At 47.1% G+C, this 15,330-nt stretch overlaps 2 protein-coding genes across 9 annotated transcripts; both read left to right on the forward strand.

The window, feature by feature from the left end:
• The first annotated feature begins 2,701 nt into the window (after positions 1 to 2,701).
• Positions 2,702 to 14,457, forward strand: LOC129850798 (transcription factor COE3-like). 8 transcript variants are annotated; one of them, XM_055917027.1, is made up of 4 exons: positions 2,742 to 3,040; positions 11,299 to 11,496; positions 12,270 to 12,467; positions 12,711 to 13,491. In XM_055917027.1, the coding sequence occupies exons 1-4, from the start codon at positions 2,821 to 2,823 to the stop codon at positions 12,740 to 12,742; spliced, it is 648 nt and encodes a 215-aa protein (XP_055773002.1). In that variant the 5' UTR covers positions 2,742 to 2,820; the 3' UTR covers positions 12,743 to 13,491. The 8 variants fall into 8 exon arrangements, with proteins under 8 accessions (XP_055773007.1, XP_055773006.1, XP_055773004.1 ...); XM_055917032.1 differs by having other exon boundaries at positions 2,702 to 3,040; positions 11,299 to 11,484; positions 12,378 to 14,457; XM_055917031.1 differs by having other exon boundaries at positions 2,704 to 3,040; positions 12,378 to 14,457.
• LOC129850797 (collagen alpha-1(XIX) chain-like) lies at positions 3,047 to 7,908 on the forward strand. Its single transcript, XM_055917024.1, has 2 exons — positions 3,047 to 3,706; positions 3,745 to 7,908. The coding sequence occupies exon 2, from the start codon at positions 4,958 to 4,960 to the stop codon at positions 5,954 to 5,956; it is 999 nt and encodes a 332-aa protein (XP_055772999.1). The 5' UTR covers positions 3,047 to 3,706; positions 3,745 to 4,957; the 3' UTR covers positions 5,957 to 7,908.
• Positions 14,458 to 15,330: the final 873 nt, after the last annotated feature.

Raw genomic sequence — 15,330 nt, forward strand, 5'->3', positions numbered from 1 at the left:
ACACACACACACACACACATACACACATACATACATACATCTCTCTCTCTCTCTCGCTGTCCCTCTCTCTCTCTCCCTCTCTCTCTCGCTGTCCCTCTCTCCCTCTCTCTCTCTCTCTCTCTCTCTCTCTCTCTCTCTCTCTCTCTCTCTCTCTCTCTCTCTCTCTCTCTCTCTCTCTCTCTCTCTCTCTCCCTCTCTCTCTCTCTCGCTGTCCTCTCTCTCTCTCTCTCATCTCACTCTCTCTCTCTCTCTCTCTCTCTCTCTCTCTCTCTCTCTCTCTCTCTCTCTCTCTCTCGCTGTCCCTCTCTCTCTCTCCCTCTCTCTCTCGCTGTCCCTCTCTCTCTCTCTCTCTCTCCTCTCTCTCCTCTCTCTCTCCTCTCTCTCTCTCTCTCCTCTCTCTCTATCTCTCTCTCTCCTCTCTCTCTCTCTGCTCTCTCTCTTTCTCTCTCTCTCTCTTTCTCTCTCTCTCTTCTCTCTCTCTCTCTCTCTCTCTCTCTCTCTCTCTCCCTCTGTCTCTCTCTCTCTCTCTCTCTCCCTCTGTCTCTCTCCTCTCACTCTCTCTCTCTCTCTCTCTCTCTCTCTCTCTCTCTCTTCTCTCTCTCTCTCTTTCTCTCTCTCTCTCTTTCTCTCTCTCTCTCTTTCTCTCTCTCTCTCTCTCTCTCTCTCTCTCTCTCTCTCTCTCTCTCCCTCTGTCTCTCTCTCTCTCTCTCTCTCCCTCTGTCTCTCTCTCTCTCTCTCTCTCTCTCTCTCTCTCTTTCTCTCTCTCTCTCTTTCTCTCTGTCTGTGTACATTGGCGGTAATTAAATCAGCTTTTTTTCCTTCCCTGCAACCCTCCACGTTCTTTCTCTATTTCAAAGCTAGCTCCAGGCCATTGTAGTGTGTGTAGTACTGTGGTGTCATTGCTCTCGGAGAGGTTGAATATTTATTTTTCCTGTTCTCCCAACGTATTTATTCCTGGCTACTGCACACATCTGAGATAGAGGAGGTAATCAGTCAAAACACACACACAGAGAGACCTATTCAAATGAGAGAATAACCTTGAACCAGGGCCAAAAGGTGCTTTCTGTAACCAATGCAAATTCGCTCCAAATAAATGTATGGAGCACAGCTTTATCAGGCTCTAATGCATTCAGACGAATTGACCTAGGTAGTACTTTTTATTTTCTCTCTCTCTCTCTCTCTCTCTCTCTCTCTCTCTCTCTCTCTCTCTCTCTCTCTCTCTCTCTCTCTCTCTCTCTCTCTCTCTCTCTCTCTCTCTCTCTCTCTCTGTCTCTCTCTGTCTCTCGCTGTCTCGCTGTCTCTCTCTCTCTCTCTCTCTCTCTCTCTCTCTCTCTCTCTCTCTCTCTCTCTCTCTCTCTCTTTCTCCAATGTTTCAGCTAAATTATGACCTTGTGCTGTGGCTGTTTCAGATGACTCAGTTATACTGAAATATCCACAAATGACAGCTGTTTGAATGCACCGAGGTGTCTGTTTAAACTACTGGCACACAGCTCGTACACCCACGCATACCCCACAAGACATGCCACCAGAGACCTCTTCACAGTCCCCAAGTCCAGAACAGACTATGGGAGGCACACAGTACTACATAGAGCCATGACTACATGGTACTCTATTCCACATCTAGTAACTCATACAAAGTGTAAAATTAGATTTAAAAACCAGATCAAAAAGAACACCTTATGGAACAGCGGGGACTGTGAAGCAACACAAACATAGGCACAGACATGCACACACACACACACACACAATAACATATGCACTATACACACACATACACATGGATTTTGTGTTGTAGATATGTGGTAGTAGAGTAGGGGCCTGAGGGCACACAGTTAATGTTGTTGTGAATTATGTTGTGAATGTATTGTAATGTTTAAAAAAATATATATAAACTGTTTAATTTTCCTGGACCCCAGGAAGAGTAGCTGCTGCCTTGGCAGGAACTAATGGGGATCCATAATAAACCCCAGGAAGAGTAGCTGCTGCCTTGGCAGGAACTAATGGGGATCCATAATAAACCCCAGGAAGAGTAGCTGCTGCCTTGGCAGGAACTAATGGAGATCCATAATAAACCCCAGGAAGAGTAGCTGCTGCCTTGGCAGGAACTAATGGGGATCCATAATAAACCCCAGGAAGAGTAGCTGCTGCCTTGGCAGGAACTAATGGGGATCCATAATAAACCCCAGGAAGAGTAGCTGCTGCCTTGGCAGGAACTAATGGGGATCCATAATAAACCCCAGGTAGAGTAGCTGCTGTCTTGGCAGGAACTAATGGGGATCCGTAATAAACCTCAGGAAGAGTAGCTGCTGCCATGGCAGGAACTAATGGGGATCCATAATAAACCCAAGAAGAGTAGCTGCTGCCTTGGCAGGAACTAATGGGGATCCATAATAAACCCCAGGAAGAGTAGCTGCTGCCTTGGCAGGAACTAATGGGGATCTCTTGAATGGCTCAAAAGCGTTCCACAACCCTTCCTTTGCTGAGCCATCTGACATTGTTGTGCAGTAGTAAGTCATCAAAACTGGCATTGGCCTCTGTCCGACTGTCTAGAAGCAGGTGGTGTTGTAGCGTTGATGTTGCTCTCAAAAAGTTGATCAGTTTCATCATCATTGTCATGACCTCAGAATACTCCTTTCCCAGACTCCTTTCCCAGACTTGGCAGGAACTAATGGGGATCCATAATAAACCCCAGGAAGAGTAGCTGCTGCCTTGGCAGGAACTAACGGGGATCCATAATAATCCATTAATGTAACCTTGATCTGCGTATGTGTTCAAATACACAAGGTCACAATGAGAGTAAATGTTTAACGTTAAAGGCAAATGTATGGATCAGTTGTAACACGTCCTCTCCTCCTCTTTCAGGAGATCATCTTGAAGCGAGCGGCCGACATCGCCGAGGCCCTGTACAGCGTCCCGCGTAACCACAACCAGATCCCTTCACTGGGCAACACGGCGTCGCACGGCGGCATGATGGGGGTCAACTCGTTCGGCAGCCAGCTCGCCGTCAACGTCTCAGAAACATCACAGGGTAATGACCAGGGTATGGAGCCACGGGGACCTCCCAAATGGATCCCTAGTCCCTTCTTAGTGCACTACATAGGGAAAGTAGTGCACTACATAGGGAAAGTAGTGCACTACATAGGGAAAGTAGTGCACTACATAGGGAAAGTAGTGCACTACATAGGGAAAGTAGTGCACTATATAGGGAACGTAGTGCACTACATTGGAAAGTAGTGCACTATATAGGGAATAGGGTGCCATTTTGGACGCACACCATGAGTGAAGATAAGCTGCCAACAACAACTAATCTAGCTTTACCCTTTAATATTACCTGGCCGGCTCTGACGTTCTGCTTGCTGCGGCTCTATCTTCCCTAGCTGGATCTTATAACTGTGATCCCTGGGGGCCTGATGCTGTCACTGCCTCCTCTGTTCTGTTTGTCTGGCTCGGCTGGGAATGACCCGCCGACCCACCCAACGCTCCCCACTATTCACTTAGCAGCCGCCTGGGATGATAATACTTAATAATATCTGTTCTGTGTTGCTACCGCTAAGGTCAGGGTTTTCTTCTGTTCTGTGTTGCCACCGCTAAGGTCAGGGTTTACTTCTGTTCTGTGTTGCTACAGCTAAGGTCAGGGTTTACATCTGTTCTGTGTTGTCACAGCTAAGGTCAGGGTTTACTTCTGTTCTGTGTTGTCACAGCTAAGGTCAGGGTTTACATCTGTTCTGTGTTGCCACCGCTAAGGTCAGGGTTTACTTCTGTTCTGTGTTGCTACAGCTAAGGTCAGGGTTTACTTCTGTTCTGTGTTGCTACAGCTAAGGTCAGGGTTTACTTCTGTTCTGTGTTGCCACCGCTAAGGTCAGGGTTTACTTCTGTTCTGTGTTGCTACAGCTAAGGTCAGGGTTTACTTCTGTTCTGTGTTGCTACAGCTAAGATCAGGGTTTACTTCTGTTCTGTGTTGTCACAGCGAAGGTCAGGGTTTACTTCTGTTCTGTGTTGCTACAGCTAAGATCAGGGTTTACTTATGTTCTGTGTTGCTACAGCTAAGGTCAGGGTTTACTTCTGATCTGTGTTGCTACCGCTAAGATCAGGGTTTACTTCTGTTCTGTGTTGCTACAGCTAAGGTCAGGGTTTACTTCTGTTCTGTGTTGCTACAGCTAAGGTCAGGGTTTACTTCTGTTCTGTGTTGCTACAGCTAAGGTCAGGGTTTACTTCTGTTCTGTGTTGCTACAGCTAAGGTCAGGGTTTACATCTGTTCTGTGTTGCTACAGCTAAGGTCAGGGTTTACTTCTGTTCTGTGTTGCTACAGCTAAGGTCAGGGTTTACTTCTGTTCTGTGTTGCTACAGCTGAGGTCAGGGTTTACTTCTGTTCTGTGTTGCTACAGCTAAGGTCAGTGCACGCTGGATAGTGTGATTATTTTTTTCTGTCTCATGACACATGCTAGGAGTGTACACATGTAAAACTGGTAGACCTATAGCTAGCTACATGCTAGGAGTGTAGACATGTAACACTGGTAGACCTATAGCTAGCTACGAGTGATGCAGCAGACACTGCATCGCAATGCAAGAGGTGTCACTACAGTCCCTGGTTTGAATCCAGGCTGTATCACATCCGGCTGTGATTGGGAGTCCCATACGGTGGCGCACAATTGGCCCAGCGTCGTCCAGTTTTGGCCGGGGTAGGCCGTCCTTGTAAATAAGAATTTGTTTTTAACTGACTTGCCTTGTTAAATAAAGGTTACATTTGAAAACAAAAGCCCATGTGGGTATTATGTTATGGCTCCACAGTAAATACAGACAATCCTGCATACAGCATTGGCTGTATTTACTGGTTGTATTTACTGGTGGTCACCTGGTTGTCTAAGTCTTAGGGTTTTCTGGGTAGGTTTCCGTGTGCTTCCATGAGGAGAAGCACACATCTGTGTACTTACTGGACACATGACATAATACACGAGTGATGCCAGTCAGCTGGCTGATGGACAAAGAGTCTCAACAACACATTAAAATACTGTGGTCCAGCGTCAGGCTTCCCTCCAAGGGTTTTGTGCAGAATAGCACTCTGTTCATTACGACAAGAGTCAAACTCCTTCCACGGAGGGTCGAGTGGCTGCGGGGTTTCGCTCCTCCGTTGTACTTGATGGATGAATTAAGATCACTGATTAGTAAGGAACTCCCCTCATCTGGTTGTCTAGGTGTCAGAAATGACCTCTCCTCACCTGGTTGTCTAGGTCTCAGTAAGGAACTCCCCTCACCTGGTTGTCTAGGTCTTAGTAAGGACCTCTCCTCACCTGGTTGTCGAGGTGTCAGAAATGACCTCTCCTCACCTGGTTGTCTAGGTGTCAGAAATGACCTCTCCTCACCTGGTTGTCTAGGTGTCAGAAATGAACTCTCTTCAGCTGGTTGTCTAGGTGTCAGAAATGACCTCTCCTCACCTGGTTGTCTAGGTCTCAGTAAGGAACTCCCCTCACCTGGTTGTCTAGGTCTCAGTAAGGAACTCCCCTCACCTGGTTGTCTAGGTCTTAGTAAGGAACTCCCCTCACCTGGTTGTCTAGGTCTCAGTAAGGAACTCCCCTCACCTGGTTGTCTAGGTCTCAGTAAGGAACTCCCCTCACCTGGTTGTCTAGGTCTCAGTAAGGAACTCCCCTCACCTGGTTGTCTAGGTCTCAGTAAGGAACTCCCCTCACCTGGTTGTCTAGGTGTCAGTAAGGAACTCCCCTCACCTGGTTGTCTAAGTCTCAGTAAGGAACTCCCCTCACCTGGTTGTCTAGGTCTCAGTAAGGAACTCCCCTCACCTGGTTGTCTAAGTCTCAGTAAGGAACTCCCCTCACCTGGTTGTCTAGGTCTCAGTAAGGAACTCCCCTCACCTGGTTGTCTAGGTCTCAGTAAGGAACGCCCCTCACCTGGTTGTCTAGGTCTCAGTAAGGAACCCCTCACCTGGTTGTCTAGGTGTCAGTAAGGAACTCCCCTCACCTGGTTCCCCTCACCTGGTTGTCTAGGTCTCAGTAAGGAACTCCCCTCACCTGGTTGTCTAGGTCTCAGTAAGGCTCTCCTTTCACCTGGTTGTCTAGGTCTCAGTAAGGCTCTCCTCTCACCTGGTTGTCTAGGTCTCAGTAAGGAACTCCTCTCACCTGGTTGTCTAGGTCTCAGTAAGGAACCCCTCACCTGGTTGTCTAGGTCTCAGTAAGGAACTCCCCTCACCTGGTTCCCCTCACCTGGTTGTCTAGGTCTCAGTAAGGAACTCCCCTCACCTGGTTCCCCTCACCTGGTTGTCTAGGTCTCAGTAAGGAACTCACCTCACCTGGTTGTCTTGGTCTCAGTAAGGAACTCCACTCACCTGGTTGTCTAGGTCTTAGTAAGGAACTCTCCTCACCTGGTTGTCTAGGTGTCAGAAATGACCTCTCCTCACCTGGTTGTCTAGGTCTCAGTAAGGAACTCCCCTCACCTGGTTGTCTAGGTCTCAGTAAGGAACTCCCCTCACCTGGTTATCTAGGTCTCAGTAAGGAACTCTCCTCACCTGGTTGTCTAGGTCTCAGTAAGGAACACCCCTCACCTGGTTGTCTAGGTCTCAGTAAGGAACTCCTCTCACCTGGTTGTCTAGGTCTCAGTAAGGAACTCCCCTCACCTGGTTGTCTAGGTCTCAGTAAGGAACTCCCCTCACCTGGTTGTCTTGGTCTCAGTAAGGAACTCCACTCACCTGGTTGTCTAGGTCTCAGAAATGACCTCTCCTCACCTGGTTGTCTAGGTGTCAGAAATGACCTCCCCTCACCTGGTTGTCTAGGTCTTAGTAAGGACCTCTCCTCACCTGGTTGTCTAGGTGTCAGAAATGACCTCTCCTCACCTGGTTGTCTAGGTGTCAGAAATGACCTCTCCTCAGCTGGTTGTCTAGGTGTCAGAAATGACCTCTCCTCACCTGGTTGTCTAGGTCTCAGTAAGGAACTCCCCTCACCTGGTTGTCTAGGTCTCAGTAAAGAACTCCCCTCACCTGGTTGTCTAAGTCTTAGTAAGGAACTCCCCTCACCTGGTTGTCTAGGTCTCAGTAAGGAACTCCCCTCGCCTGGTTATCTTGGTCTCAGTAAGGAACTCCCCTCACCTGGTTGTCTAGGTCTCAGTAAGGAACTCCCCTCACCTGGTTGTCTAGGTCTCAGTAAGGACCTCTCCTCACCTGGTTGTCTAGGTCTCGGTAAGGAACTCCCCTCACCTGGTTGTCTAGGTCTCAGTAAGGAACTCCCCTCACCTGGTTGTCTAGGTCTCAGTAAGGAACTCCCCTCACCTGGTTGTCTAGGTCTCAGTAAGGAACTCCCCTCACCTGGTTGTCTAGGTCTCAGTAAGGAACTCCCCTCACCTGGTTGTCTAGGTCTCAGTAAGGAACTCTCCTCACCTGTGTTGTCTAGGTCTCAGTAAGGAACTCCCCTCACCTGGTTGTCTAGGTCTCAGTAAGGAACTCCCCTCACCTGGTTGTCTAGGTCTCAGTAAGGAACTCTCCTCACCTGTGTTGTCTAGGTCTCAGTAAGGAACTCCCCTCACCTGGTTGTCTAGGTCTCAGTAAGGAACTCCCCTCACCTGGTTGTCTTGGTCTCAGTAAGGAACTCCCCTCACCTGGTTGTCTAGGTCTCAGTAAGGAACTCCCCTCACCTGTGTTGTCTAGGTCTCAGTAAGGAACTCCCCTCACCTGGTTGTCTAGGTCTCAGTAAGGAACTCCCCTCACCTGGTTGTCTAGGTCTCAGTAAGGAACTCCCCTCACCTGGTTGTCTAGGTCTCAGTAAGGAACTCCCCTCACCTGTGTTGTCTAGGTCTCAGTAAGGAACTCCCCTCACCTGGTTGTCTAGGTCTCAGTAAGGAACTCCCCTCACCTGGTTGTCTAGGTCTCAGTAAGGAACTCCCCTCACCTGGTTGTCTAGGTCTCAGTAAGGAACTCCGCTCACCTGGTTGTTTAGGTCTCAGTAAGGAACTCCCCTCACCTGGTTGTCTAGGTCTCAGTAAGGAACTCCTCTCACCTGGTTGTCTAGGTCTCAGTAAGGAACTCCCCTCACCTGGTTGTCTAGGTCTGAGTAAGGAACTCCCCTCACCTGGTTGTCTAGGTCTCAGTAAGGAACTCCCCTCACCTGGTTGTCTAGGTCTCAGTAAGGAACTCCCCTCACCTGGTTGTCTAGGTCTCAGTAAGGAACTCCCCTCACTCACCTGGTTGTCTAGGTCTCAGTAAGGCACTCCCCTCACCTGGTTGTCTAGGTCTCAGTAAGGAACTCCCCTCACCTGGTTGTCTAGGTCTCAGTAAGGAACTCCTCTCACCTGGTTGTCTAGGTCTCAGTAAGGAACTCCCCTCACCTGGTTGTCTAGGTCTCAGTAAGGAACTCCTCTCACCTGGTTGTCTAGGTCTCAGTAAGGAACTCCCCTCACATGGTTATCTAGGTCTCAGTAAGGAACTCCCCTCACCTGGTTGTCTAGGTCTCAGTAAGGAACTCCCCTCACCTGGTTATCTAGGTCTCAGTAAGGAACTCCCCTCACCTGGTTGTCTAGGTCTCAGTAAGGAACTCCCCTCACCTGGTTGTCTAGGTCTCAGTAAGGAACTCCCCTCACCTGGTTGTCTAGGTCTCAGTAAGGAACTCCCCTCACCTGGTTGTCTAGGTCTCAGTAAGGTACTCCCCTCACCTGGTTGTCTAGGTGTCAGTAAGGAACTCCCCTCACCTGGTTGTCTAAGTCTCAGTAAGGAACTCCCCTCACCTGGTTGTCTAGGTCTCAGTAAGGAACTCCCCTCACCTGGTTGTCTAAGTCTCAGTAAGGAACTCCCCTCACCTGGTTGTCTAGGTCTCAGTAAGGAACTCCCCTCACCTGGTTGTCTAGGTCTCAGTAAGTTACGCCCCTCACCTGGTTGTCTAGGTCTCAGTAAGGAACCCCTCACCTGGTTGTCTAGGTCTCAGTAAGGAACTCCCCTCACCTGGTTCCCCTCACCTGGTTGTCTAGGTCTCAGTAAGGAACTCCCCTCACCTGGTTGTCTAGGTCTCAGTAAGGCTCTCCTTTCACCTGGTTGTCTAGGTCTCAGTAAGGCTCTCCTCTCACCTGGTTGTCTAGGTCTCAGTAAGGAACTCCTCTCACCTGGTTGTCTAGGTCTCAGTAAGGAACCCCTCACCTGGTTGTCTAGGTCTCAGTAAGGAACTCCCCTCACCTGGTTCCCCTCACCTGGTTGTCTAGGTCTCAGTAAGGAACTCCCCTCACCTGGTTCCCCTCACCTGGTTGTCTAGGTCTCAGTAAGGAACTCACCTCACCTGGTTGTCTTGGTCTCAGTAAGGAACTCCACTCACCTGGTTGTCTAGGTCTTAGTAAGGAACTCTCCTCACCTGGTTGTCTAGGTGTCAGAAATGACCTCTCCTCACCTGGTTGTCTAGGTCTCAGTAAGGAACTCCCCTCACCTGGTTGTCTAGGTCTCAGTAAGGAACTCCCCTCACCTGGTTATCTAGGTCTCAGTAAGGAACTCTCCTCACCTGGTTGTCTAGGTCTCAGTAAGGAACACCCCTCACCTGGTTGTCTAGGTCTCAGTAAGGAACTCCTCTCACCTGGTTGTCTAGGTCTCAGTAAGGAACTCCCCTCACCTGGTTGTCTAGGTCTCAGTAAGGAACTCCCCTCACCTGGTTGTCTTGGTCTCAGTAAGGAACTCCACTCACCTGGTTGTCTAGGTCTCAGAAATGACCTCTCCTCACCTGGTTGTCTAGGTGTCAGAAATGACCTCCCCTCACCTGGTTGTCTAGGTCTTAGTAAGGACCTCTCCTCACCTGGTTGTCTAGGTGTCAGAAATGACCTCTCCTCACCTGGTTGTCTAGGTGTCAGAAATGACCTCTCCTCAGCTGGTTGTCTAGGTGTCAGAAATGACCTCTCCTCACCTGGTTGTCTAGGTCTCAGTAAGGAACTCCCCTCACCTGGTTGTCTAGGTCTCAGTAAGGAACTCCCCTCACCTGGTTGTCTAAGTCTTAGTAAGGAACTCCCCTCACCTGGTTGTCTAGGTCTCAGTAAGGAACTCCCCTCGCCTGGTTATCTTGGTCTCAGTAAGGAACTCCCCTCACCTGGTTGTCTAGGTCTCAGTAAGGAACTCCCCTCACCTGGTTGTCTAGGTCTCAGTAAGGACCTCTCCTCACCTGGTTGTCTAGGTCTCGGTAAGGAACTCCCCTCACCTGGTTGTCTAGGTCTCAGTAAGGAACTCCCCTCACCTGGTTGTCTAGGTCTCAGTAAGGAACTCCCCTCACCTGGTTGTCTAGGTCTCAGTAAGGAACTCCCCTCACCTGGTTGTCTAGGTCTCAGTAAGGAACTCCCCTCACTCACCTGGTTGTCTAGGTCTCAGTAAGGCACTCCCCTCACCTGGTTGTCTAGGTCTCAGTAAGGAACTCCCCTCACCTGGTTGTCTAGGTCTCAGTAAGGAACTCCCCTCACTCACCTGGTTGTCTAGGTCTCAGTAAGGCACTCCCCTCACCTGGTTGTCTAGGTCTCAGTAAGGAACTCCCCTCACCTGGTTGTCTAGGTCTCAGTAAGGAACTCCCCTCACCTGGTTGTCTAGGTCTCAGTAAGGAACTCCCCTCACCTGGTTGTCTAGGTCTCAGTAAGGAACTCCCCTCACCTGGTTGTCTAGGTCTCAGTAAGGAACTCCCCTCACCTGGTTGTCTAGGTCTCAGTAAGGAACTCCCCTCACTCACCTGGTTGTCTAGGTCTCAGTAAGGCACTCCCCTCACCTGGTTGTCTAGGTCTCAGTAAGGAACTCCCCTCACCTGGTTGTCTAGGTCTCAGTAAGGAACTCCCCTCACCTGGTTATCTAGGTCTCAGTAAGGAACTCCCCTCACCTGGTTGTCTAGGTCTCAGTAAGGAACTCCCCTCACCTGGTTGTCTAGGTCTCAGTAAGGAACTCCCCTCACCTGGTTGTCAAGGTCTCAGTAAGGAACTCCCCTCACCTGGTTGTCTAGGTCTCAGTAAGGAACTCCTCTCACCTGGTTTTCTAGGTCTCAGTAAGGAACTCCCCTCACCTGGTGTCTAGGGCTTAATTGAAAGGAACAACTAAAAACCTGCAGTCACTAAGCCCTCCATAGAATGAGTTTTACATCCCTGCACTACATAGTGCACTACTTTTGACCAGAGCCCTATGTTCCCTGTGGTCCCTGTGGTACCTATGTTCTCTGTGGTCCCTGTGGTCCCTGATCAAAAGCAGGGCACTAAATAAGGAACAGGTCGTCACTTCAGACGTATAGTAGACTATGTATCTATAAAATACCCCAATGTTGTGGCTCTACCTTCCCTAAGTCCTTTTCTCCCCCGTCTCAACAGTAGGATACAGCCGTCAAACCAGCAGTGTGTCCCCTCGAGGCTACGTCCCCAGCAGCACCCCACAACAGGCCAACTACAACACCGTTAGCAACAGCATGAACGGCTACGGCAACCCCATGTCCAATCTGGGAGTACCCAGTTCACCAGGCTTCCTCAACGGCTCCTCTGCCAACTCCCCCTACGGCAGTAAGTATCAAGGTAACGACACACCTCTACTTCCTCCTTATCTACGAGTCTGAGAAGCTTAGCTTTTTCTTGATTTTCTTGATTTTTGATTTTCTAGATTTTTTAGATTTGAGATTTTTGAGATTTTTGATTTTCTTGATTTTTGATTGTCTTGATTTTTGCCTAACCCCCCCCCTTCTCTGTTATTCTTTTGATTAGTGTTTGTATTATTTTGGAATGTGTGCTACTGGATAAAAGGAGGGGTGACTCTGGAGGCTGAAAACCCAAGACTCAACTTTTAAAAAAAATCGTCAATCAGACTTACAAATTTACACACAAAAAATACATGGAAAAGTAAAAAATTGTATGACATGGTGCACGCCCCCAAAAGGAAATACCCCAAAATTATAGAAGCAAAGTTTTTGTTACTGATTTCCCCCCAGTCAAGAGTCTATTGTCAGATACCTATTATCCAGAGCGGGCAAGGCAGAACATTTCATATCACAATCCCACAAACTCAAAATATGATTTTGAAAAACATTTTTGTTAATATTACAAATTGGTTTCTTACTTAAGTAAATGTTATTATTTGTCAAATCCCATCCAAATTCTGATCATTTTTTATAAATCACAATCATCTTGATTTCTCCTGATTTTTTTCCATATCTATATACGTTTTGATTTGAAAAGAGGCAAGGCCCCTATCAATTAATTTAATCAATCCATCTAAAAATCTTGATTTTTTGAATGATCTGTGGCGTGGTGAAACTCCTCTCTGAGTGGTGCTTCTGTGTGCTTTATTGCAGTAGTGCCGTCGAGTCCCACCATGGCAACCTCTTCGGTCAGCCTCTCTACAAACTGTAGCAGTACACACGGCATTTTCTCATTCTCACCTGCCAATGTCATCTCTGCAGTGAAACAAAAGAGCGCCTTTGCCCCTGTTGTAAGGCCCCAAGCTTCTCCACCACCTTCTTGCACCAGTGCAAATGGCAATGGACTTCAAGGTGAGCCGTCCTCCCTCCTTTTACAGTGCCCTCCATAGTCATTCTGTCCTTCTGTTCTGTTCTGACATGTTGGCCTACTGGCATCTCTCTGTTGGCCTACTGGCATCTCTCTGTTCTGTTCTGACCTGTTGGCCCCACTGGCATCTCTCTGTTCTGTTCTGACCTGTTGGCCCCACTGGCATCTCTCTCACCTGCCTGCCTGCCCACCTCCACCCAAAACCATGGGCACCCATGCACCGCCAGTCTGGGTTAAACGAGAGTACGAGTGGACATAAATGATGTATTTGAGGATGGATGATGATTGCGTGGACGGATGGATGGATGGATTGATGGGTACACTATGCCTGCATGTATGTCTTTATTTATTTATTTCTGTATTTATTTATCAAACCATTAATGATTAAGGGAAGTTAGGAGTCTCTTGGGGGTTACTCTCCCCCCATATATTTTTTTTGCATCAGAATACCATAGTACAGCATATCAGTACATACAGGGTTGGGGTCAATTCTGATTTAATTCCAATTCAATTTTTATTTTAAAATTGAATTTAATTTGGCCACATACCACAGAAAGCAGAATTTGAAAATAATTTGAATCAAAGGAAATATATGTAATTCAATTAAATTCCATGAAATTCAAATAATTATTTATTATTTATATCTATCACTAAAGGAATGTTCATTTTGACATCATGTATGGTTATGGATGGTTGAAACATAAAACAGAAAATGTAACTCATTCTCCTAAAAGTATTTTAAATAATTACAGTGGTTTGTACATATTAAGAACATGTTGTGGGTTGTCTATAATAATTTAGAATTCCCTTAATGGGGCGGCAGGTAGCCTAGTGGTTAGAGCGTTGGGCCAGTTAACCGAAAGGTCAAAATCTGTCATTCGGCCCCTGAACAAGGCAGTTAACCCACTGTTCCCCTGAACAAGGCAGTTAACCCACTGTTCCCCTGAACAAGGCAGTTAACCCACTGTTCCCCTGAACAAGGCAGTTAACCCACTGTTCCCCTGAACAAGGCAGTTAACCCACTGTTCCCCTGAACAAGGCAGTTAACCAACTGTTCCCCTGAACAAGGCAGTTAACCCACTGTGCCCCTGAACAAGACAGTTAACCCACTGTGCTTCTGAACAAGGCAGTTAACCCACCGTTCCCCTGAACAAGGCAGTTAACCCACTGTTCCCCTGAACAAGGCAGTTAACCCACTGTTCCCCTGAACAAGACAGTTAACCCACTGTTCCCCTGAACAAGGCAGTTAACCCACTGTTCCCCTGAACAAGGCAGTTAACCCACTGTTCCCCTGAACAAGGCAGTTAACCAACTGTTCCCCTGAACAAGGCAGTTAACCCACTGTTCCCCTGAACAAGGCAGTTAACCCACTGTTCCTAGGCTGTCATTGTAAATAAGATTTTTTTCTTAACTGACTTGCCTAGTTTAAATAAAGGTAAAATAAAATAATGTTTTAAATTTAAAATGTATTTTTCCCTAAATGCATTTGATCCAACACTGGGAACAATCTAGTAATCTAGAAATCTTTCATGACAATGAAAAATACTGTTTGACATCTTAAAATATAATATTTGAAATCTGGTGTCTATTGCTTGTTAATAAGTGGAAGATTATTTTGTTAAAAGGTTTGTCAAATTAACGTCTCAGTTGAATTAGTTTTTAAATGCTTTGAAATGTATTTTATAATTCCTTTAGTTCAAATTATGCTTCCTGTGTGTTTGTGGCCAGTTCAAATTCAATTCAAATTCATGGTTTGAATTCACTTCAATTCAGAAATTCAGAATTTAGCCGAACCCTGATATCCTGATACATACCGTATCCTAAGCTGAGTACTGTAATGATAAACACAACAATCACGTAAGGTCCCATAGCTATCGTACTTTTGCATTATTCACTGCAGCCCTAGGATCCAGCCCTCTTTTACATTTCATCTGAATTGTACATCATATGCTTTAATATTCACAACCCATCACACCCCCCCCCCCCCCCATCCCCATCCCCATCCCCCACCCTCTTCTACTGACCCTAGTGAGCCCTTTCCAGTCCTTGGTCCTTGGTGAATAGACTCCCTGTAACTCCGACAAGCACTCCAGCACGGTATTTTTAATGTAGCCAGGATTAGAGATCGGCACGTTCCCAGCCCTTTGGAAAGCAACACACGTCAAACTTCCATCTGATTTAGCTGGAGTATTGTCCTCGGTTAAAAATTCATGTTTTTTTCCCCCGCTCTCGGTTAAAAGCGTACACATTTAACCACTGTGTGTGTTTTTTTTTGCTAGTTGTGCAGTTTAACACCAAGACAACGTTACGCGACGCAACACAGTCTAAATATATTGCCTTTTCTAATTGAGAAAAGCAGAAACTCAACAGAAATACAGAGAGAGGGTCATTGTGCAAGCCAAAACACATCAGCGTCAACCAGTTTGAATGAAAGTGTGATTCTGGCTTTAATTTTCCTGCTCGATGTCAAGGCCGACTTGTTGTGCTTGAAAACAGGTTTTAGTCATAGTGTGCGCATCCAATATTAATAATGCGGGAGCTAATGAAGTGGGAAATTAAAAGTTCACGCTGTTACATGTGTATACTTATTAATATGTAGTCTGCAGAAATTAATGAGGAATGTCATGTCATCAAATTCAACGGGTAAACTTAAAATCATTCCAACCATGACACCACAAATAAGTCCAAAGCGCTGGAGAAACAGGAAGGCCTAATTGTTAAAGTGAGTTGAAGGACCGAGTACATCAATCTTCTTCCTTCTGGCAGCTCATCTGTAGGATACTCTCCCTAGAGTCTGAACACTACAGCTCATCTGTAGGATAGTCTCCCTAGAGTCTGAACACTACA

Source organism: Salvelinus fontinalis, unplaced genomic scaffold, assembly GCF_029448725.1.
Source record: "Salvelinus fontinalis isolate EN_2023a unplaced genomic scaffold, ASM2944872v1 scaffold_2334, whole genome shotgun sequence".
Classification (NCBI taxonomy): Eukaryota; Metazoa; Chordata; class Actinopteri; order Salmoniformes; family Salmonidae; genus Salvelinus; species Salvelinus fontinalis.

What these genes read in the sequence shown, in the direction of transcription:
- LOC129850797 (XM_055917024.1), top strand. Translation starts at nt 4,958, where the DNA reads ATGCCAGTCAGCTGGCTGATGGACAAAGAGTCTCAACAACACATTAAA.
- LOC129850798 (XM_055917025.1), top strand. Translation starts at nt 2,821, where the DNA reads ATGTATGGATCAGTTGTAACACGTCCTCTCCTCCTCTTTCAGGAGATC. An exon ending in ATCACAGGGTAATGACCAGG is followed by an intron (nt 3,041 to 11,298) that starts GTATGGAGCCAC and finishes CCGTCTCAACAG; the next exon opens with TAGGATACAGCCGTCAAACC. An exon ending in CTACGGCAGTAAGTATCAAG is followed by an intron (nt 11,497 to 12,269) that starts GTAACGACACAC and finishes GCTTTATTGCAG; the next exon opens with TAGTGCCGTCGAGTCCCACC.